This window comes from Rhinolophus ferrumequinum, chromosome 22, assembly GCF_004115265.2.
Source record: "Rhinolophus ferrumequinum isolate MPI-CBG mRhiFer1 chromosome 22, mRhiFer1_v1.p, whole genome shotgun sequence".
NCBI classification, from domain to species: domain Eukaryota; kingdom Metazoa; phylum Chordata; class Mammalia; order Chiroptera; family Rhinolophidae; genus Rhinolophus; species Rhinolophus ferrumequinum.
Window position 1 is genome coordinate 15,051,543 of NC_046305.1, and position 24,316 is coordinate 15,075,858.

At 50.0% G+C, this 24,316-nt stretch overlaps 1 protein-coding gene across 1 annotated transcript; it reads right to left on the reverse strand.

Annotated features, from left to right (window-relative positions):
* Positions 1–174: 174 nt before the first annotated feature.
* NCF2 (neutrophil cytosolic factor 2) lies at positions 175–24,316 on the reverse strand. Its single transcript, XM_033093719.1, has 15 exons — positions 23,941–24,316; positions 22,055–22,137; positions 15,314–15,422; positions 13,085–13,219; positions 12,081–12,188; positions 10,756–10,815; positions 9,314–9,357; positions 7,645–7,786; positions 7,376–7,444; positions 6,520–6,595; positions 4,809–4,834; positions 4,215–4,366; positions 3,967–4,078; positions 2,787–2,964; positions 175–444 (listed from the first exon to the last, which is right to left on the reverse strand). The coding sequence occupies exons 1-15, from the start codon at positions 24,112–24,114 to the stop codon at positions 332–334; spliced, it is 1,581 nt and encodes a 526-aa protein (XP_032949610.1). The 5' UTR covers positions 24,115–24,316; the 3' UTR covers positions 175–331.

Genomic DNA, 24,316 nt, shown 5'->3' on the forward strand with positions numbered 1-24,316 from the left:
ATTTTTGTCACACAGACAAGCGTACCAACAATAACTGTACAACTCAGTGAATTTCTCACAAAGTGAACACATCTGGGTAGCCAGCACTCAGCAAGAAACGTGATCAGCACCCTGGACCCCTCATGCCCTTCTAGACACTTCCTACCACTTCCCCCACCCCACCCCACCCCCAAATTCTCTCATCGTTGTCTAATAGGTTGCATTTCAACAGGGAAAATGGATGAGTTAACACTTCAGAACCGTAATGATCTCAGGACAGTGTACTGCAGAGGCATTCTAAAACTTACAAGTGACATAGTCTCTTCTTCAACTTCGTCTGCTGTGAAACATCCTAGACTCCTCTAGCAGTGCTTTCCAGGTCTGTAGCGGCACGTTCTTCAACAAACGCCTTGGGGAAAATGCCAATGTTCCCTTTGCACTCCCCTTCCAGCCATTCTTCATTCACTGATAAAGTTGGAAAAGTATACATTGATTTCTAAAACCAGTGTAGGAAAATTACCTCATCTCGACACACCACCCAGATCTTTTGTCAGCACTCCACCCCCTGTTATGCTAACAGAGAAAAGTCAGTGTTGGAAAGTGATGTGAGGGAAGAGTGAACATAGGACTTGGCCATCTTATTGTGCATGTCTGTCTTAGACATGATAATGGAGGAATAGAACGCAGAAGAACGAATTAGATTTTTTTTTTTAAAGAAATTAGATGAAAGAAATTGAACAATGACTCTTTAGATACGATTTTTTTTAACAGAAGAGAGTTTTGTCTGAGCTTTGCTGGGAATGTTTGTTCTGATTACAAGAAAGGGACATGCCATTGGTTAAATATATTGCTTACGATTGTCCACAGTGGAAGATCAAAGAATTGAGAATTGGAACTGGTGATGGGTTCAGTCCGTGTTTGTGCTACAAGTATTTTAATAGCTCCTGTTTTGAGCCTTTAGTAAATCGAGTACAGGCACTGTACTAGGATATGTATACATACACTCACTTCATCATAATTCTCTTGTAGATATTACCTCCATTTTACTAAGGAAAAAGAGACCCAGAGAGATTAATAGCTCATTTGGGTTCACTCTGCTGATAAATACCAGACAGCTTGGGTATGACGTACTCCAGAGCTCATCCGCCAGACCCCACAACCCCAAGTCAGAAGTCATCTGTGCATGTAACACATCTTGATGAGACGCGAGAGCTGCTACCCCAGACACTTAGTTGGTGTGGGGTAGGGCTGGGCCTTAAAGTTCTCCCAAGGTAATTCTGATTACAAACCACTGTCTTGAACTTTCCTACTTACAGTAATAACGAGAATCATGGACTGGAAGCATTTGCTTGTCCTGGATTCTGGGAGCATTTTAGAAATGCAAAAGATCAGGCCCTACCCCAACCCTGAGTCAGAATCCATTTTAACAAGCTCCCTGGGTGATTCAGGTTCAAGTTTGAGGAACTTTGTGATAAAACCATCTCAGCTATTGAGTACAATTGAATTTACCCCCAGCCCCACCCAACATTTATGCTGCGTTCTGTTTTCTATTTAAGTGTGAATGATAAAGATTTAAAATACAGGGGTACTTGCAGAGTTAAACCAACGTTACACGTGTACATTACATATAATCAGGAGTATACCATCTTATCTCCATATCTACCCAGAAGTTTTCCTGTGTGTGCCCTTGTTTTTATCCCCAGCCTCCTCCCCGCTTCCCACCACCACCACCGAAAGCTCTGGACAATTTAGCTGGTTGGTTGATAGTGACACTAAGAAAATGGCGCACGGAGTTACTAGAGCCAATTCTTACCGTTGCGTTTCCATTCTCCCTTGTCGGAGCTACGCACTGGCAGTGCACCTGGATTCTACACTTCATTACTCACATTTTGCGTTCCTTATCACATACTTGTATACTCATTCACCCCCCTAACCTAGAAGTCCCTTGCTCTCATGTTTTGATCTGGTGGATTTTCTGTTAGACCTGGTAATAGTATTAGATTTTTACTCCTTTGCATTTCTAATGCTCAGCACTTCAGTCATGTGCACAAAGCTGTTGTTGGGACTCTTGTTTGATTCCAGGAAGAGAAATAAGACTGTCAAACCTTGAGTTAGAACAGCACTTCTCAGGATAGTCAGTAGACCAGAATCTCCAGGAAGCTTGTTAGAGATACAACTTTGTGGTTCCCATCCCAAACCTGAATCAACATCTCTGGGAACTGGGCCAAGAAATTGTATTTAACAAACTCTTTAAAGGATGCTTGGGTGTGCTGTAGTTTAAGAAGCACTACGTTAGAACTCTCCACACTGTTTCAATTTTCAGTGTGTTTGATTCCTACCCGAATTAAGAAAGTCACCCGAGAGACAGCAATTCTGAATAGCTGAGCTTTTAAGACAAAATGAGGGACCCCCTTCTACCCTCATCTTTGAGAAGGTCATATATTCAAAGAACTATGGTTTGCAGAAGATAAGTATCCTTTGGCTTGGTGCAATGACAAAATGATTCCAGCCACCTTCCAATTCATTAATTCTGGGAATGAGAATCCATGCCTTCTAAAACGTACCCATCTTTAAATGTAAATGTACTGAAATGTCATCTAAGTCAGCGATCTTGCTTCCTTGCCCATTACAGCAACAGATGGGAAGGATGAGCGTTCAGTGCTGCTCCCTCCAGCTGAAAGTTAGGAAGGACATGAAAACCACTGGCTAAAGTTTGCTTTGTAGGTTAGTGATCTTTTCTTCCCTCTGCCCTTGAATTTATTTCTGCTTACGTGAATTAGTTTCCATAATTCAAGAGTAGCACTTACACATTGATATAACCTGGATGATGTCTCCTTCCAGAAACTCCAGGTCTTCTGGTTGGGTGGCCTCGTAATTGAAGAGGGCTACCACTTTGCTCCCTTCCTTAAGCTGAAGTTCCGGTTTCTGGTTTTTAGCATCAGAGTGTTCACTTTCCTTGGGTTCATCTGGAAAGCCTTGGTCACCCTGAAATAATGAAAGGCCTGTTAGTGTCCCTCACTTCCTGGCCAGGGAACCTCACCACTCAAGGAAGCAGTCGGTGGAATGTCAGCATAGCACCTGGGATGTAAACTCAGAAAGGTTTCATCTTTTGTGAATCTTTGTGATCAGTGCCTAGCATAGACCTGACGTACTGGATACTGGATGACTGGATACATGAAACAAAAGGTCTGCAGGACCATCTAGTCTTAAAACCTTACTGAAACCTTAGAGTAATCCTGAAAAAGGTAGAATAGGCATTACTGTTACAGTTCAGATAGAGAAACAGGTTGAGTCACAAGTAAGTGACAGAATGCAAAGTCACACCTGGGTCTCAACTCAAGTCCAACACCCTTTCCCCAGCACCCACAACGCTAGGACTTTGTTAGAAATGCAAATTTTCGGCTCTATCCCAAACCTAAATCAGAAACCCTATGGGTGGGACCCAGCAATCTGTTTTAACAAGTCCTCTAGGTAATTCTGATAGTTGTTAAAGTTTGAGAACACGGCACAGAGCCATACTAGCTTTCTAAGGCCACGAAAAAGACTTGACTTTTCTTGTACATATAACTGTACATCGTAATCTCCATTATGGTCATGTTTGACCCACGAATACTGAAGAAGGAGGCAGTTTCTAGAGTTGTGCATCATAGGATCTAAGAAGTCAACGTTAGAAATCCTGCGAGGCTAAATGCCGGAGTGTTAAAAGTTCTCGTTTCCTAGTGCTGTTTGCTCCAACCTTGGCAGACTGTCTTCAGGGAAAGGCCACACAACAAGGTGGAAATGGCCCCAGGGAGGCCCAAGACCTACTTAGGTGTGTGTCCCACCCAGCTCCACTGTTCACCACCAGTGTAACCTCTGAACCTCAGGTTCCTCACGGAAATTGAGGCTAGGAGGATAAAATGAGTGCTTGATAAAGGTTGAATTTTTGTTGAGGAAGTGGCCCAAGAGAAACACCACCTGAGCTGCCCTTGGGCCCACTGCACTCACCACCGTGTTCTCACACCACAGAGTCAGGCAGTAGTTTTTCACTTGGCCCCAGGCATCCTTCATGCTGTCTTCTGAAAGGGGCACCAGCTCATTGCTGTCCTGTGGCCGATAGCTGGGGAAACGATGAGTAATGACTCAAGTCAAAGAATATCAGTGCAGAACCGCCCCCCCCGCCCTTTCTGTCCTCCAGGCCGGCGCCATGTCCCCAGCTGTAGGCACTGCTACCTGCATACCTGCAGGGACCTCACCTTAGCTTCGTGTGCTCTGGCAGGAGCTCCAGCTTCTTGGACACCAGGTCCCGGACCTGGCTGTAGGGGAGTCCGGGCTGAGTCTCCATGAGCACCGTGTACTTGTAATGCACCTTGAGTGTGTAGGGCATGGGGACTCTGAGCTTTATTTCCTGAGGGGACAGGAAACGAAGGGAATCACAAGTGTCTGAGTCACTTGTTTAAGTGTTCCTCTTAGCAACATCCCGGTTCACCACAGCTTTACTGGCAGCACAGGGGGTACAGTATGTAGCTCGGGGGACACCAACAAGTAACTGGTTTCTAAGTAACGTGAAGGGCCTTCGGAAGTCCTCTGATCCAGCTCTTGCTTGGACAGGAATTCCTACTGAGCAAGATCTGGCCCACCAGCTATCTATGGGCCTGCAGGAACTGTGTGCATGAGGTTGGGGGAGGACATTGTGGGGGTGCCTAGCCCCCTCATGGACTGTGTATGGTGGCAATTGGTCTGCCCTTTCTTTGGGAATGTTTCTATAATCCAGGTAGACAAGCCCACGATGGACAACCCACGCTCTTCCACTCCCTACCACTTGAAATAATACAAGGGAAAAATGTTACCTTGGGCTCTTCTTTTTCTTTCTGACCTAAATGGAGAAGGTGAGGAGTAAAAAAGATGAATGAACACTCTTGGCCAGTCTCTGACGTACATAGAATGAAACCTCTTAGCACAGGGCACCCAACTTCATACCCTTTAATCTCGGGGGTGATTATTACCCTTCAGAAACCTGGGGAAAATGTCACTCCAGGGAAATGTGAAGAGCAAAGCCATGAACACACAAAGGAACCCAGTCTCTGCTTCTAAGGAGCACATGGGTAATTATCAAAGGACTGTCACATCCTCTCCAACCCATGGGGTCAACAGAGATCCCCAAGGTCAGTTAAATCAGTGGGCTCCAAAGCAAAGAAAAACTGAGCGATGAGCCAAGGGCCATAAGAAGAAATGTTAGAACAATTTATTTTTACCTCATCTTTTATTTTTGTGTATGTTTTCTAATGTGCATAATATATGAATATGGCATATAATTTATGAGAGAAGTATGCATAAAGATATTTACTATAAGGGGTTCATGATTAAAAGAACCACTGATCTCAAACCCACCTTGATCATTTGAATCACTTGGGAGGTGTTTTTCTAGAAATAATGATTCCTAAGCCCAATTCCAGCCCTAAAAAAATCAGAATCAAAGGCCTCGGAATCTATATTCTTAAGATCTTCCTAGGTTAACATGTGATCCTTGATGGGCCCCTAGACAGAAAAACAACCTGTCGAGGATATTTGAGGGGACATTTGGAGAAATTTGAATAGGAAATAGACATCCTATAACGTTATCTTAGTGTTAAATGTCCTAGATATAACAGTTGTATCCGGGTTATACAGAAAATCGTCCTTCTGAGGAGATACATGCTGAAGTGGGGGTGACGCGTCATGAGTCTTACTCAAGCGGGTCAACCACTTGGAAAAAAGTTACGGGGAAAGAGGGGAGCAGGCCAAGTACATGGTGCAAAATGTTAACAATTAGTGAAAATAGGCGAAAGGTATTCTCGTGTTTTTTCGTACTATCAGCTTTTCTGTGGGTTTGACATTTTCTAAAATACTAATGGGTGTGGGGAGCATCCCAAGCGATTCTACTGATCGGGTGGGCCTGACAATCATTGATCTAGAATCTGGACAAACCACTGGTCAGTGCCTCTCTACCACACACTCATTCAGAACCGGCTTAAACTGCATCAGTGACAAAAAGTGCATTACTCCCCAGGGCGGCCGTCTCCACACATGGGGAGGGTCTCCCTTTCGCATCTGCCTCTTGGTTTTGTCCCTCGGGGCTCTGCAGAGCAGTTCCTTTTCCAGATAGAACTCCTCAGACCTTTGAAAAGAGCCACTCCGTCCCCCTCTGAGGTAAACCTGTGCCGTTGCTTCAACCGTTCCTCCTGGGACAGGGTTTCAGTGTTAATGACTGAGGGGTGCGGTGACTGCGTGAGCTGGGACACTCACTGCCCCCCGTCCCCGTCCAAAGCAGCTACATTTACCCGAGCCCCATGAGTGTTCTGAGCAGGGGGGGACAATGGCACATCTGCCTCCTGTGTTTGGGGTGCGTGGGTGGGTGGGTGGTGCAGGGAGGGGAGCTCAGGGGCTGCAGTCATTAGCAGAGTGGCCAGCTGAGAAGAGGAACCAGAATTCCCTGGAAGGCTGGGAGAGCAGCTGTCCGTGAGGAAGCAGCCTGGAGTGCTCCTGCACCCCGGCCTAGGATGTCACTCCAGCGACACTTACCTGGTGACCACGGCGGTCTTCCAGGAGCACTGGAACTCGGAGGAGAGGGGATATCAGACTCGGGGGAGGTTTCCTCCTGGAGGTAACAGGAAGGGATGCGGAGAACCTTCATTCAGACAAAGTTCTTAGGGAGGAGTAGGAGTGAGGGGCTGGGGGGGGGAGACCTGCAGACCCTCGTGGAAAGGATGCAAATGATCCAAAAGTTGGAGACATTCAGGGGAGACTAAGGAAAGTGTGGCCTAAAGGGGGAGGCACGGTGGGTCTGGTGGAAGCACACCCCACTAGAAACAGGAGTGCTAGCTTCTACCTCTCTGTGTGGTGCTGAAAACGTTTCACATCTCCTGAATGTACTGGCCTGACCAGAGAGGGCCATGCCCACGGAGGATAACGGGTGGCACAGGCTCGAGAGGGGAGGCTGCTGGAGGGAGCTGGAGGGCGTGGTGGCAGCTCCAGACGCCATGACAGGCAAGGCCTAACTCATTGCTCTACAGCAGACCTTTTTTTTTTTTTTTTAATGGCATTTTACCAGCCGACACATTGACTGTTCTTCCAGGTGAAGAGGACCTTTCTGGGAAGACCTAACCTTCATATACTACAGGCTTTGGGTCTCAGGTCACCGCTGACCAGGAGGAATCTCAGAGGTGGCTGGGCCCAAGGGGCCCAGCAGATGCATCCATTCAGCACACGTGGGCTTGTTTTCCCTCATCCCCAGGTTCAGCTCTGGACGGCTGGTGCCAATGCAAGGCAGGTTCAGGGATCGTGACGGCACCTTTTCCACACTGCTCTTCTCCCCTCCGTGGAGAGGTCTGTCAGTGGTTGGGGAGCGGGGGGATGGGAGGCCTTGGCACTCCATTACCTGGGGCTGCTGCTGAGGATGGATCCGCAGCTCCACTGGTTCAAGGTAGTTGCAGGGCACAAGCCCCTTCTGCAGGCGACACCACGGAATCAGAACGGGGGAATAGAGATGGCACTCATCCATACCCGCAGCGCAGACCAGCCCAGAGACATGGGGGAAGGGAGAGGGTTACAGACAGGAGAAGGTAGCAGATACAGCTCCTCAGAAAGCTCTGCCATTTGCTGCCAGGATCCCATGCTCGAAAAGCCCCCCCCGGGCCCCCTGAATACCTGCCCATTGAACATGACCGTAGCCCAGTTGTCATTGCCCTTCTTCAACACGAAGACAATATTCCCCGGCATGACCTGGAGCTCCTCCGGTGTCTCAGGCACAAACCCGAACAGCACGCGGTGGGCCTCCCCTTCCAGAGCCCTGCAGGGGGGTAGACACGAGTCCCCCTCACGGTCTGGCCTGGACCGCATCCCCCACAGCGCTATGAGACAAGCACAATGGACTTGGAGCCGGGAGATGCGCTCCAGACACCCTCTGACTCCACATCTCACCGCCCATGTGACCCAGAGTGGGCCATGCCTGCCCAGTCTCCTGAGGGGACAAGGTCGGAAACCACACGTGAACGTGCTGCACAACCGACTACACAGGGAGGCAAGAATGAACGAAAGAAAACAACAGGAGATGGTGAGGCCTTGTGATCCTTGGCCTCCCCTCCCTTCTGAGAAGGACGTTTCCCGGACATGCTTGGTCAGCTCCAGCTTCCAGGCTGGAGTGAATCAAGTGAGTGTGGCCGGGAATGGCTCAGGTGGGAAGGCAGGTGAGCGCCAGCTGGTGAGGAAGATGAGTTGGGGAGGAGGGAAGAGAAAGCACGGAGAGCCAGCGCTGGGTCAGGTAGGCCCACGGAGGGAGGGAAGGGGACTGGTGCTGGGCGGATGAGCTGTGTGGGAGGGGGAGGGAGGTGTGTGCGGAGGTGCTGAGGCTGCCTGCTCTGAGTTAGGCAGTGTCATTTCCCCTTTACCATTTTCTCAAGACCGGCCTTGCTCTTCAAAGCTCTGGGGCGTCCCATGTGTGCCGTGTGCCACTTTGGAATGTGTGACCGAGAGGCTGGCTGCAAGGAGGCCTGATGTGTTGGAGTTTCACACTCCTCCATTCACCTGGGGCTTGCTGGCTCCCTCCCACTTCCCACTCTGTTCCTTTCCCCTCAGCCCTTCTTTCTGTTTCCAAACATTGTGTCTATTTGCGTAGGGGATACAGACTCCTCCAGCAGACAGAGTGTAGAAATGAGCTAATCCAGTCCTCTCGTTTTTCATAGTTGCTTTGGTACTTTTTCACTTTTTAAAAACCTTTCTTTCTTGGGTAGGGGAGCTGCCCTGCTTCCTTATTTAGAGACAGTTCTTAAGGAAGCTGTAGGTTATGTCATTCTTTGCTCCTCATCTTACAGAAGAACGACTTCTTTTTCTTGAGTCCTTCCTCTTACTTCTTTAGAAAATACGTGCCAATAGGGAGTGAAAAACAAACACAAAGGAAAGGACAGACCATTTTCGTTTCCCACTCTGCTCGCCTGACTCCAGAGAGTAAGGGGAGCCCAAGGGGAGGCCGTAGTGGAGCAGAATTGCTCTTCAGCCCTAGGCCAGTGTTCCGGCCCCCATGGGGGAGAGGGGGCTGAGTTCAGCCACAATGCCTCACTATATGTGTACATTGACATGGGGACACAGAGACACCATGTAGCTCTAGCCAGGGCCCCACGGTCAATCCCACCACCGACGAGACTGCCATCCTCACCACATCGCTTCACTCTAACCTTGAAACAGGAGGAGCCAACAAACTAGGCTGAATTCCACAAGATTTAGACCCTGGCCCCAGCTTCATCTTCTTCACCCCCGTCTATTGCCATCAGTTTAGGCTTGGAGCTCAGATTTTCTGCATATGGTTCTGCATGTAACTTACCTGAAGATCTCCGGCGTTTTGGGTCTGGGTGGAGGCTCAGCCGCCTATTGGACATTCAAGAGAAATGAAGGAGGGCAGGGCAATAAAGACAGGAGGGGGAGAGAGAACAGACTGTTAGTGGTAATTCGAGCCTTCTTCCAGGCTAGAAAAGTCAAAGAATGCATTTCCGGCTGCATCAGAACACTGTCTAGGGAGAGGGGACCGCAGACCTGGACTGGACACTGGCAAAGAACACCTCCCACCAGCTCCCTCCATACAGGTTTCACCAGTACAGCAATGGTCTTCAGTCAGACCTTTTCGGAGAAGTTTAGCTGTCACAGAGCAACATGGCGCCACAAGGGTGCTTTTGACCTGGAGCTCTGTCTCTGTCCCAGGACGCTTTCCAACAGCTCTGTTCTATAATTAATGTCGACTGTATCACATGACACTGTGGATATTTAAAATCAACTCAAGACCCACGCACCAGGCAAGACTCTCCTTTCCATGCGTGTTCCTTGTTCTATCCTGAATACCATGGAGCCTAGTTCTCTGGGCTTCTGCCCCCTCTGGCTGCTCTGAAGCCCAAGGGACTTATGCAAGGTCTTCGGTGAGACAGCCCAAAGAATCTGGAAGCTCGCTCTGTCCTCCTTTGTTCATCCCGCTCTCCAGAGCCCCAGCGTCGGTCACGTTCTGGGCCTGCAGTCATTCTGTCATTATTGTGACCCTGGTCCGAATGCCAGTGCTATTCCCGGGAGTGGCCAGGGGTGTGCAGACTGGCCCGTAGGCGCCATGCTCAGACACCCCCTCTCCCCCTGCTAGTGCTGACCAACGCTCCTGCCCGTCGTGGTTCTCTTGCAACACAGCCTGAATTCTCCTCAGCCTGTCTCACCCTCTGCCCTTCGCAAAAAAGCTCTGTCTTCGCATTTCTAGCCCCCCTGTCATCCAGTCCACCTGGAACCGTGTCTCTGAGCCCGGCTTAGGCAGAAAGCTGGTCCACTGGGGCACCCTGCCTGCGTTGCCGAGGGAATCCTCTGCACACAGGCAGATGGGTGCAGCCAGGAGAGCTCATGGCCTCAGGCCCCGGACCCCCACGGGAGTTGCCTCCTAGCCCCTGTATCTGAAAAGACGCATTGTTAAAAAGGCTTGCGTTTTCGATTTTCTGAGGCTTGGGGAGAGGGGTGAGGGGAGAGATGATCAAGTTTTCTTAGAACTTGAGAGAAGCGAAGACTGGCCTTTCGGGGGAAGCTGGAAGGTTGATTTCTGAGGACTTGTGGTTAAGCCTCCTACTGCCTTATTCCTCTACCAATCCTGGAACCTGTGACCAGGAACGGCAGGCAGGCTCCCTCGGCAGCACTAAGAGGTCACTTAAAAGGAGGCAGCTCAGCAGAAACATTCTCCCCAGCTGGATGTTGCACAGAGCGTTCTGGAGACTGAGATACGTGGAGAAGGAGGCACCTCCTCACCTGAGGCTGCAGAGGAGCAAAGCCCGAGAAACTGTCCTGGTCCACCACAGACGCCACCACCTGAAACGGAGGCAGGACGGTGTGAGGGCTCTGCCAGCACCAGCTCCCCTCCTTCTGTGCTTTCCCCCAAGACCCCCCCCCGCCTTTCCCACACGCTGGCTCCATCCTCCCCGCGGCCTGGTTCCAGAGGTGAACAGTGGCTGAGGACTGGCTTGCTGACCCTCTGGGTTCTCTGTTCCAGCAACTGAAGAAGCTGGTACCGGGCCACCCACACTAACCCAGCAGGCCCCCTGTCTCTCTCTCTTTTTCTCTTTTTTGCAAAATTTTTTCTATTGCGGCAAGATTCACACAGTGTCATATTAACCATTTTAAAGTGGACAGTGCAGTGGCATTTAGTCCAGTCACAATGCTGTGCAGCCACCACCTCTAGTTCTAAAACACTGTCACCAACCCCCAGAGAAATGCCACACCCATTCAGCAGTGAGTTCACATGCCCTCTCCTCCTAGCACCTGGCAGTCACCAATTCACTTTCTATGTCTGTGCATTTGCCTGTTCTAGACAGTTCATACAAATGGAATCGGGTAACATGGCTTTTGTGTCTGGCTTCCTTCACACAGCATAATGGTTTCAAGGGTTTTCGGTGCTATAAGTTGTATTGGTACTTCATTCCTGTTTTTCCCATTGTGTGGCTATATCATATTTTGTTTATCTGTTCATCTGTTGATGGACATTGGGTGTTTCCACTAATCCAGGCTCTCTATGGTGCCAGAGCCAGCTGTTTCATTAGTGGACAACCTTAACCTACAAATGTATCAAAGTTAAGGGGACTTGAACTGTTTTGGGAGGGGACTGTTGACTCTTTTTGGATCATTTCTGAAACCATTTCAGCCCTGGATTCAGAAGGAATCCAATTTAAGAAGGAGGCTGATCACCGGGCTGTGGAAGTGGGACCACAAGGAGCATGAAGCCAAAGGGACGCCATGCCGGTCTGTTTCCCTAACATGTTCTGTCCACATTTGGTGAGCACCTCATTGCTGTGCTTTCCTTCCACTGGCTCAATCCCCAACACCCAGCATCCTGTGAGTAACCCTGCCACCCTCGCCCAAGGTCAGGCTGGAAGGGAGGAATGAGAGAGGCCTGGAGAAAACAAACTAGAAGCGTTTGCCCATCTTTCATCAAGACCAGACTGTAAACAGTTTCGCTGCCCTCCCAGGGCAGAACCGTGGGGTGCGGGGGTGCTCTTTTCCCAAGAGCTCCCCCTCGCCACCTCAGTCTGCCTGGCCCACGCCATAGGAGACTCTGGGGAAGCTGCGAGGCCACCTACCGTCGCCTTGCCTAGGTAATCCTTCTTGGCCAGTTGAGCCACTTGCCTCTCATTTGGTCGAAACAGCCTGCCCACTGGGATCACCACTGGCTCATACAGCTTCTGTTTCTGTAACACAGACACCACAATATTTCCTTACCTGTAAAATGGAGGCAATGAGGCTAGTCCTGCCTCCCTCACTGAATGGATGCAAGGATCCATTGCGATAACCTCACACGAGCACATTTTCCTAAACGGGTAATGACTGGACTTATTTCAGAGTGTCCAAGGAAGGAACAGTTGGTTTCAATATCACCTTACACCGAGAGGCTGTGTGAACATCTGTCGGTGTTGTTTGCTCAGCACCCTCTTTTCCCAGGGGAGCTGCTCCTCTCCTGCTCTGTGTAGCTCAGGTGGGGCTGTCACTCTCAGCACAGGAGGCAGCACAACCACAGGGGTGGCCCAGGACCCAAACAAGGCCCATAACAAGACCCAAACAAGGCTCTCTTGAACTCGGTGTCACTGACATGGACAGGTCCACGAAGACTGACTTGTGCCCACTTGTTCCTGGTGCTTTGAAAATCTGATTGAAAACTAGCTTCATCTCCAATGTGCTCACACTATGGATATTTTCACCGTTCATTCATATAATCAATGCATTTTTGTTGAGCGCTGTCGTGTGCCTGGCACTGTGCCAGGCTGCGAGGACTCCACAGGGAGCAGGTGGGCACAGCTTCTGCCCTCGGGTGCTCGCTCCAGCCTCCAGCCTCCTGCTCTGCATGTGCTGCCACGGAGCCCCACTTGGGGCTGGCCTGAAGCAGCGTTCTGCTGTCCCCATACTCCAGGCGTCCGCTCCTTGGTGCTTCCAGATTCAAGATCTGGCATGGAACTATCACCCACATCACTGTCACCAAGTTCAGAGTAAGTCAAAGCACCACGTGTATGGTTTCTCAACCCGCCTGGCCACTGCAGCACATAAAACTCCAGTGACATCCTCTCACCACCCACTTCACCCACAGGCTTACCCAAACACATTCCAGGGCTTTGTCAATTTTGGAATGTCTCGGCTCAGACTTCATGCTCGTAGCCAATGCTAAATGCTCTTCAGCCTTTTTCCATTCCTCCTTCTTGGCGTACATGAAAGCGACGTTATATAACACCTGGAACAGCAGAGGCCACACCATAAAATGAGAGGCTGCTCCGAATCTAGGTACCAGGGAAGAGCTTGTATGATGCTCCTGGAATGCTGCCTGGTGACCTTTGTCCCTTTCCCAGCTCTCCTGGGAATATCTAAAATATAATACAATCCATCTTGCTACCTAGTTATGTCCAGCACAAGGACGGTATTAAGTAAACCTCTTGTGTTACATAAATCCAACATCGTGTGATTCTTTCAACAACCCAGTCAGTTGGGAGGGTACAAGGACTATTGTGTTGCTTTAAGTATCAAGAAGAGTGACACACTCAAGACCCCACTGAAGAGCTGGGAGTAAACTACATGTGTGTCACCTCCCAGACCAGCTCTTGCCACTGAGCCTAGGCTGAAAGACGGGACAGCTGCGGGGTGGGGAGAGAGAGGGTTCCAGCGGCATCGTCCTGTCCGGAACACGGGAGTAACAAGACCGTGATACAGTCACACGGGCATGAGGAAACTCCGTGGGCAAAAGTCCGGTGGAGTTGCAAAGAGACGGCACGCACCAGGGCAGCATTTCCCCTGGGGCAGGAGGGCGCAGCACGTTCACCCAAAGCCTTGAGTTGGGCGGTAAATTCATGAGTGTTTGTTTTGTTTTCATGCTCCACAACTTACACATAGAATCCAGTCTTTTGGATGCATCGGCAAGATAAAAAAAAAAAAGTACAAAATACAACTCGACTCCCTTCTTTGGTTGTTTTTGAGCCTCGGTGAGCTGATGTCTTCTGCATCCATGCTTGGCTGGCCCAGCCCACCCGCCACCACGTGTGCAGGAAGAAAGGAGAGCTCACCGCCTTATTCAGCTCTAAGCCACCTTCTCTTCAGACCCTTTTTCCACAGCAGGTTTTTGGTGCCTCTGTGACTGGAAAAGCCTGAGCCTTCTTTCAAAAGGGATGGTGTGATTTCTCAGAGCCGGGGTTAGACCCCCGTGGGGAGGGAGGAGTGGCATTATAAGTAGGGAAATGACAGGAGGGTCCCATGTGGCAGAGCGGCGTCAGACTCTGAAAAGTCCAGTTTCACGTGCAGAGAGGCCCGTACAACCAGTACTTCCTGTCCCTGGGTTATTTCAACTTCACTTCTAGGGGACCATCCCTCCCACTGAATTCTGCTTTGATATCACTGTTTTACGATCCTTTCTCCAGAGTTACCTGGTCCACCAAGCCTTTAATCTATGTAAGCGGTTCTCAGTGACTGGCCATGTGTAGAGATGTTTAAGGTGGTCACACCGGGGGTGGGGTGCATCTGGCATTTAATGAGTAGAGGCCAGGGATGCTGCTGAATATCCTACAATGCGTGGGAGAGGCCCACACAACAAAGAATATCTGGTCGAACATATCGAAAGTGCCCCAGTGGAGAAACCCTGCTGTAAACGCCGGCCAAACGCAAACCAGTTGCCACCTCACAGCCTCATTTCCTTAGCCTGGGAGCAGTGGTGTAAGCTGCTAGCCTGCTGCAGGGCTGGATGGGGACACACGTCCCCGGGGGCCTGGACAGCTGAAGACTCTTATTATTAGGCCTGGGCGACCCTGGAAACACTTGGCTTCTCCTCCCTGAGAAACTAAAGCAAGAGGACTTGTTTCAGCGATTCTTCTAAATAAAAATGTAAGATATTTGGAGGGATTTTAGTGTTTAAAGCGACTGGGGTATTTGAGGTTTAGGAAGGGAGTGGGGAGGGTTGGCTGTGAAATCAAAGCCAGTCACATTTTTTTCCCTTTTGGTAAAACAGAAAGTAAGCTATCCTTCTATGGAAACCGCTCCCAAATGTGTGCTTTGAGCTAGCTGTTCTTTGAGCAAGAGGGGACAGATCTGTGCCAAATTATCCTCACTCTCTCGTTGGGTATCAACCAAGGACACGAGGCCAGACCATTGACAGCAAAGAGCGTGGTCTGTAACGGGGGAACTGAGCGAGGTTACGGCAGATCCTGCATGGATAACGAGTCCGTGATTTTGGATTTGTTAATATAATGCTGGCAGATAGCGCATCCACCTGAATGATGCAAATTGTTCGGGATACTTTCACAGGCCAACACACTCGTGTCCAGGCTGGGCCCTTCCTCCTTACCTCACAGGCAAACAGCTTGAACTGTAGCCCCAGGATCTTGTAATCTATCAGCTGGTTCCCTCGAAGCTGAGTCAAAGCCTCTTTAAGGTCTTTTATAGCTGAGTCGTATCTGCAGGACAGAGGGAGAAAAGAACCCAGTTCAGGGCCTGGAGGGAAAATTGTGGGATCACATGTGTGATGGCGTCCCTTGATCCCTCCAACTCCCTGGGACAAGAAGCCTTTCCCATCCCTTTTGACCTGCTTCAGTTTTTCCTCCAACCCCAGGTTTCTGCAGAACTCGGTGTGTAAGGTGCCCCCTGCACCCGAGGGCCCCTAGTCTCAGGCAGTCGCAGCTGTTTCCTACTCTGTTGACTGAATACAACGCACCCACCGTTCTGACAACCCGTGTGTCACTTCGCCCAAGAGACTTCTCTCCCGAGAGCTCCATGCCCAGCCAGTCCCTGCGGGTCCCTGTACTCTGAGAGCTCATTTTGAATTCTGCTCACTGCCAGCAGAAGGCTAGGCGAGCTCGACACAGAGACGGGCCTCCCGGGGGCGCCCCCCGCACAGCGGCTGACACCCCTCCAGCCCGGGGCCTTCTCCTTCGTTTGTAGGAGTCCAGCTTAGCTCTTGGTTTTGTGGCCTGCTTAGTCTGCTGTCCTCTCCCTCCTCCTCCACATGCTTTGAAAAACAGAAAAAAGAAACCACCATGTAAGAAGCCCAGTCGCGTTTCTAACACTGCTCCTGGCACTGCCTTGTGCTTTCTTGCGTTGGTCTTGTGCGGACTGGTTCAAGGTGTATCAGGGCTGCTGGCATTGGATTCAGAGCAGAGAACGGGGCTGGTCTCATCAACGGTGCCCACCGTGGTGTGAGCAGGACCTGGACCACCCACAGCTCCTTGGCCTGACCTTGACCTCCTCAGAAGCCCTGGTGGGAGGGAGCTATTGCTGGGCTGCAGGGTGCGGAAGTGGGGTGAGGTGGGGCATGCAGGGGTTGGGGGGAGCAGCAGAAGCCAAGCTACCCCCACCCCTCAGCATCCTGGCCTGGCAGGAACAAATGTGACTGCTGGTTGTGGCTCCTACCCGGGGAACTGAACCGCAGGCCTCCAGGCCGCTGTCTGACCCAGAGCTGCCATGTGTGGCCTGTCTTGGAGGCAAGCCTGGAATTTGAGCTCAGGCTGGTGAGGACCCCCGGGTGTGGTGTGGTGTAGTGAAGGCGTCCTAGGACAGGGGCCAGGGCGCTGGGACGAGATCCATCAGCTCTGCCACTCACTGGGAGACCCTGGCAAATTGTTTCCCTGGCCTCCGGTTCTGCATCGATAATATAAAGAGTGTATTGTGTACAAGGAGCATATTATATGCGAGGAGCATATAATACGAGGAGCTTGCTAGGATGTGGTCCCGGATCTAATTTCTGGAGTCAAAGCCACATGGACTTGAGTCCTGGCTCTGCCACTGACTATCTAGTGACAAAGGGCAAGTTATTTAATTTCTCTGAGTCTCTCTTCTCATGTTCCGAATTAGAGAATAACAATAGCATGTGCCTCCCAGGGTTTTTGTGAGAACTAAACGAGGTGAAGCGTTCAGGGGCTTAGGACCATGCCCGGCACACGTAGTAATTTATATTACTATTAATTATTATTATTATTAAGCTCTAAAGCTTTGGCAGTTAAATTCGTATCCCGATCATTTAGTACATGCTTAACCCTCTCTATTTATCAAGAGACAAAAATCCAGGGTTGCCAAGCTGGTGCTCTGATCTCAGGGAAGCTTGGCGCTGACCAGGAGGGTGGACTGGCCGAAAGAATCCTAAGGAAGGAGTCCCCAGGGTGGTTGGGGGAGAAGCTGGATATCTGTCACCACTGGGTTGGAAGTAAGTCACACGGCAGCAGTGGCTGTGTACTAATGTAACGAGGCAGCCCGGGTTTGAAACAGGAGGATGGCTTTCTCTGACATATCCTTGTTGTTAACGAATACGATTGTAAAACCTATTAAAGCCTGCAGGCCATTCCTTAAGAAGCATTTCAAGATGGTTACACATCCTTTCAGGCATCTCTGCTGCTTCTTTCTAAGCCGGAAGATTGAGTGACTGGCTCCAAATCACAGATCCAAGAAGGGAGAGGCAGGTGGAAACGCAGGTGTCCTGTTCCACCGGCACACACAGGGCCGTTGTGTCCCCCTGCCTGTGTGTGAGAGCCGAACGTCCTCAGAGGGCACACGTTAGGTCCTGTCAGCTTCAACCTACAGTTGTACCTTCCTCCCTGGCGAGCTGGTGAAGGAGATGAATTTCATCTATGAAGTGACACTGCCGGTGTCACCAGGTACTGAATGACCCCCAACAAAATCCTTCTCATAATTCTCCAGGCCATCAAGATATCTAAAGATCTGGGCCTAGTGGGTCGGAGAGAGAAAGAACTGACAAATTATTCAAAGCTCTCTCTTTGTGTTAAAAAGCAGGGTGAGGGACCCCCGCTATATGTCGGTGTCTAAACATGCCTTTAAAAGCCTCGCCCTGGCAGTGGGCTTCTCATCAGCCACCCCCATCACCCCTGCTGGTTTCCCGGGGTGCACCCCAGGGGTATCCACTTTGACACACAGCTCTGCGGCCTGCTGCCCAGGGTCTGAATCAGCTCCGCCTGAAATCCCCAAATAGCGTGCAGCCCTGTGTGCCGGTGGGCCAAGCAGTGGCAGCCCCCGCTTCCCTCCAGCCCTTCTTCAGTTCTTTTCAGTGCCATTTGGAACACACAGTGTCCCCTAGGACGCCAAGGTGCTGGGAGCACCCGGCAGGGTTCCAGAATGACACCCGGTGGAGCACCTTGGCTGAGCTGGACCTGCAGCCCCCACGTCCCCCAGGAAGGGCCTCACCAGGGCAGTGGCAACCTTGGGGGGGCTTTTCACAAGCTCTGAGCCTGAGAGGGTTGATAACTTCCATTTTTGTAGTACTCCTTGTAAAGGTTTCTTAGGAACCGCTGACGTTCCTGATTGTTTCTGTTCTACCCATGCCCCAGGCAGTGTAGAGTCCAGGATAATGGAGGGTTTTGGCAGCGGAAAGAAGTCAAAATGCCAAACAGCTCTGTGACAGGGGCAAGTCATGCCCTCCCCGGTTGCAAAGATAGCAGGAAACGGCTTTGCTGTGTGTTGCCTCCTTGGGCCGGCAACATCTAAAGGGTTCTCTGTTATTATCTGTCACAGCCCTAAGATTCATAAACGGCCCAGGACCTGAAACAGAGCTTAGAGCTTCCTTCCCCTTCGAGATAACTGGCTGGGGTCAGAGAGGTGAGACAGTGACCCTGAGACGCCACTTGCTTTCTTAGAAATGCTCTCTAACTTTGTCCCGTGGAACTCTATAGTGACAGGACCGCAACACAATGACGTATGAAAGCGGGGAGAACCGAGACAAAAACCACACCCACAACATTATTACCCTGAAACAAGTCCCACTGTAACCTGCAGGCATTCCTAACTGACTCCTTAAGAAGTAATTTTTCTAGTTCCCGACGGCACTCACTCTAAAATATTTCTTATAGCACTTGCCCCATTCTACCTTGCATGATAGCTATTAGTTCATGCCCTCGTGGGTTTGCGCCTTTTAATGAATAAGTTCCTTAAAGCAGAGGCTGTATTTTTCTCACTTTAGTTTAATTCCATAAGATTTATTAATGACTATCCTATATACTGAAATACAGGAGTGAATAAATAAAGATTTCTTCTCTCAAGAAACTCACAGAGCAGGAGAGGAGAGAAATATGTGTGCAAATATCTGTCCTAGAGAAGACAGATGTTATAAAAATGGCACCAAAAGGAGTTGTCGGCTCTCTAGTGGTTGAGTGTGGCTGGAGCGAACGGGCACAAAGAAGAGTGAGTGGGCGGGCAGTGTCTGGGCCACACAGGAACAGGCAAGGGAATGTGGCCTTTGTCCTCCACTCATAGGATCCATTGGAAGTTCTTAAGTAGCATCACGCTGACTTTTTAAAGAAGGTCACTTTGTAATGCGGGTAGAGAAGTAATGGTGTAATGGTGGCTGGGCCATTGACTTAGAAGTGATGGTCCTGGTGAAAAACGAGCGAGCGGAGCGTCTAAACCAGGGCAGTGCTGGTAGGGGAGGGGAGGAATGGGTGAATGTAAGACGTAGTTAAGAGGTCAACTTGACAAGGTATAGGAAAAGAGATTCTGGGTGGATCCCAGGTAGAGATTTAGTGATCAGCTGCTTACAGATGCAGGACAGGCTCTAGGAGCAGGTGGGATCTCTAAGGGTTCATACATGGGCTTTCAGAGGACACTGAACCCCCAGGAAATTGCACATAAAATGATGTATATCCTTGTGTGTGTGTTTCTGGGAAGATAAGCCATACATCTCACCATTTAACAACCACTGCTATAATGACAACAGGGAAAAGGGTCAAGAGCAGAACCTTGAAGGGGGGACACCAATGGCTATGGCTGGAGAAGAGACAAGGAGGCAACTCAAAAGCGAAGAATAAGGCCTCACTTATATTATTTTCTCCATAGGTAGTTGTCGGTAAAAATTTGGTAGATTTTTCTCTCAGATTTAACTACTCTGTAACTAATCGTGGACTAATTGAATCCTAGATCTTATCGCTAGATCTTTCAAGCCTTTCAGACTCAGGGACTTGTGGGCATTTTCATGTAGAAATTTCTGCTGGGAGCCTTCTCTCTTGCCAGCGTCTCTCCTCAGGACAGGCTGTTAGAGCTAATTAAAGGATGGCCTTGGAGCTTGTCTTTTAAGATTACAGATCAACTGGAGGATTTGCGCTCAGGCTTCCTGTACATTCTGTACATCTGGAGAACATAGGGGATGAAGGGAGCGGGGAGCGAGAAGAAGCAGGTTACGAAGGAAGACGTAGGTGGTTAGCCAGAGGCCTGATGCCACTGGAAGGTGAACGCCTGCATATCTTCCCCCAATCCCAGGCTGTCTCTCCCCAGGATGCCTCTGTGGTTTTTCTTTCTCACTTCTCTTGCTTACTCAGGTAATTAATTGACTGCATCTACATCCTGGAAGTCCTCTGAGCTTCTTGTTGCCCCTAGCAACAGCTGAGCCCAGCGGCTTTACAGGCTGTGAGTCTGACCAAACCTTAGGATCCAAGCCTTTCAAGGTTGCACAGGACCAGAGCCCAGCCCCCACTCCCAGGTCTGGATGTCCTCTGCAGCCTCTCCTTTGCTCCACCAGCACCCTGCCTCACTTGCCGGCATCCGTGCATGCACACATTCTCACACACACACACACACACACACACACACACACACACACACATACACACCGCCCACATCATGCTCTGACCATTTTCACTAAAAGTTCTGAGTGGAAATCTTCCCTACAGCTTGTGCACCCTGTGGGGACAGAGCCAGGAGTGCAGTTTCCAGGCTCTCGGCCTCACGTGGACAGGTGCTCACTCGGGTAGTAAATGGCCATCAACTGTGATCGGATGGCCATCAGCTGTGGCTAGTTGGCCGTCAGCTGTAACCAGTGAGCCATTGGCCACTAATATAACTGCTGTGGCTACGCTAGCAGAAAAATGGGGGCTAGCAAGCAGATGGTGGCTGAGCTAGCAAGCGCGGATTGCAGTTAGCACGGCAGATTGCAGCTAGCAAGTGGGGTTGGTTGGCAGAGAGAGAAAGTGGACAGCAGGTTGTGGATAGTGTGGCGCCTGCTTCTTGTGTCTCCAACCCAGCCACCAGCGAGACTATAGTGGTATGACTCCCCTACCTATGGCTCCGTGGGTGTTCCTTTTTGGCCTTGCCATGTCCTGCGTTCTTATGTGGGGAGCGGGAGCAGAGACCCTGCATGACACTCTGCATGACACACACTAATGGAACAATTTCTACAAAAGTTTGCCATCCCCTAAAACACTCTAAGTTGATGCTTAGAATATTTTTCCTTTGTATGTTTGTATGTTTGTTATTGGGGTATTTTGGGGAGGGGAGTGAAATTGAGATTAACTTTGGTATTCTATTTATTTATCTTTTTACTAATTATTTTGTGTTGACTGTAAGCACACCGAAAAATACAAGTAGGCTTATAGAAGAAAATGGAAACCCCTATGATTTCACCACCTGGAGAGAACTGCTGACAATGTTTTGGTCTATGGCCTTCCAGACGATTCCGTGAAACAAATGGGATTGTGCTGTATATCCTGTTTCGAAACCTGTGATTTGAACTTAACATCTACTGCGAACTTTTTTCTCTATTACTACCTGTGCTACTTATTTATCCGTATGAATGTATTCTTGTACATGTTAATAGTTCATATTCTCATTTTGGTGGCTGAATTATATTTCATTGAATGGATTAAACCAGGCTTTTGAAAACACATTCTCATAGAAGGAAGGTTTTGATGTGGTTTCACGATAATCCTCATTGTATGACAGCTCCACACCCACAGTGGTGGGCCGTCAGGGGTGTTCCCTTGTCAACAATTTACAACCCACACTGTCCAGGCTATGGCCTTTTAAGGATGCTGGTAGGGGTGGGACATAGGCTGAATCCTGGGCCTGTGGTGGCTACCAGCCTCATTGCGAACTATGACACAGCTGCTTCACGACCAGGTGGCAGGCCTGTCTTCCCTCCCAGGGGAGGGCTTCTGCCTTGTGTGCTGATTTATTGCATAACCAACTGCTCAGAGAAGGTCCCAACTGCTCAGAGAAGGCTAGGAGGATATTTATCAAACACCCAGTCTCGCAGCACTGAGACCCCTCCAGGTTTCTCTGCGAACTTGCCCAGCTCATGCAACACTGGACCACTTACTTCTCCATCTGGTAGTAGAGCATCCCTCGTTGGAAGTAGGCCACCGCCAAATGCTTGTCTCGGTTAATGCTTCTAGAGAAGGCCTGCCGGGAGAAAGGGTCTGTTTGTGGCCAAGGAACCAGGCCGTGAGGAAGTGTGAGATCAGCCAGAGGGTGAGGCAAGAAGTGTCTTGAAGGTGGCAGGAAGCTTAGGAGTCAGATACCCCGGGTCAGAATGCTCTGTGTTGTCACTTCCTGGTGCCATGGCATGAGGCAAGTTACCTACCGTAATCTCCTTGAAACTTTGTTCTCCTCTGTAAAATGGAGGCTATTACTGTCTGCCTTTCAAGATGACGAACGGGATTAAAATAATAAAAGTAATTAAATATGGAAATAACAATTCAAATGTATATACAGTATGGTACTTGTTTATTCTATAAATATTACACAAGTAAAATAATAACAAATAAGAATGCATATAAAATACCAGGAGTGAGGACTCAAATCGGAAACCAAAGAAAGACAGAGAGAACGAGGAGGCCAGAAGCAGAAGAAGGCAAGGAGACATCCAGAGTAGTGAGAGGAAGGAAGGTGTGGAGGGACTCAACCCAGAGATGCTTGGGCACAGCCCTGCCACGGGCCCCGCGAAGGTGGCAGCTCACAGCCCCTGCTCGCATAGCTGCCCCAGACTGGCTGCCCGGCTTTGCCAAGCTCTTCTCCCCAACAATGTGCACTGTCTCCAGCAGCCCTTGGAATCGGGGATGCTACTGTCTCAGGCCCCTGGCAGGCCTTTGAGAAGAGGCCACGGTCCTCCCTCCAGCCAGACATGGGGGAGACGGGGCTCCTGTGCTCCTGTCTGCCCACTCCGGACCTGAGATGGACTCATCAGTCTGCATAGGTATTCTAAGCAGCTTCTCTCCTCCCTCGTCTTTGCTCACTGCTGGCCACAGTGAGGATGGCTGTGGGAAGAACTGGCTTTTTAAGTGGGCCGGGGAGTCAGTCATCTGTCCACTCAGCCTTACAAAGACTGGCAGTAAAAGGTAAAGCTAAGAACTCACATTTACACCGTGGTGAGTGGTGGTGCGAAGTGACAGCACTTTAACAGTTGGTACCTCCCTTAATCCTCAAGATATTTAACCCCTCAAGAAATTGAGAGCCAGAAGTCTACATGGACTTGCTGAGGACCGACCAAAGGTCCAGAGAGAGCCAACGCTGGGATTTGATTCTACATCTGCTTCCAAACTCCATACCCTTTCCAGCTCACCATGACCAATCCAAAAGGTGATGTTTGAATGCTCAACCCCAAACTCAGGAATGTTCAGACAGAAAAATTATTTGAAAAAGAGGCAGAGACACCCCACACCGGGCCCCCGGCAGATATCATAAATCAATCATGGTATGGTTTCCTCCTGCCAGCCTCACGTAATCGATCAGAATTGTCATTCGATGTGAAGCCTCGTTTTCTTAAGTGCTTCCTCTCGATCTCCTGGGCAGACAAAGCTCACACACACGAATGCCTTCAGAAGCCAAAGTGGTGCTTTATCATCAGCGGTGAAGCATGAGCTGGAAATCCTATGGCCAGCAGGAGTTTACAGAGGAAAACATAACTCGGGGAGTCTTCATGAAGGGGATAAAAAATGATTCCAGAATGATGTGAATTGAATAGATGGAGAAGAAAGGAGAGGTAACTCCCAGCGTGTGGTTCTCAGCCCTGTGAGCCATTAGAACCTTCTGGAGAGTTTGCCCAGGCCCCTCCCCAAGCCAATTAAATCAGGACCTTTGGGGGTGGGGTCTGGGCAGCTTTGTTCTTGTAAAGCTCCCCAGAGGTTTCTAAGCTGCCGCCAGGGGTGGGAGCCACTGATTACAAGGGCATGAGGAGGCCCCCCAGGGAGAGGCACCTCCACTCACCTTCTCTGCCTCCCGCATGTTTTCCAGGATTGTGTGCACACAGCCGATGTTGAAACAAATCCTGGAGTGGGGGTCCTGGACGGCGGTGAAGGCGTCCAGGGCTCCCTTCCAGTCCTTTTTGTCAGCTGCCAGCACCCCTTCATTCCAGAGGCTGATGGCCTCAGCCAGGGACATGGTCAGGTGCAAACCAGGAGGCTGTGAGCGCTGGCAGGAGCAGGGAGAAAGTGCAGGGCTCTCCGCCAGCAGGGCAGCTCCCGGCCTTTACTTTCTTGGGTTGGTGCTCAGGATGGGGTCCAGCCTCCCTGAAGACAACTTCCCAGTGTTGCAAAGGCGTCAGGAAATGTCCCCACCTTTCTGCAACTGGTGCATGACCCTA

What these genes read in the sequence shown, in the direction of transcription:
- NCF2 (XM_033093719.1), bottom strand. Translation starts at nt 24,114, where the DNA reads ATGTCCCTGGCTGAGGCCATCAGCCTCTGGAATGAAGGGGTGCTGGCA. An exon ending in TTGCTCCTCTGCAGCCTCAG is followed by an intron (nt 9,358 to 10,755) that starts GTGAGGAGGTGC and finishes AATGTCCAATAG; the next exon opens with GCGGCTGAGCCTCCACCCAG. An exon ending in CGGTCATGTTCAATGGGCAG is followed by an intron (nt 7,445 to 7,644) that starts GTATTCAGGGGG and finishes TGTCGCCTGCAG; the next exon opens with AAGGGGCTTGTGCCCTGCAA.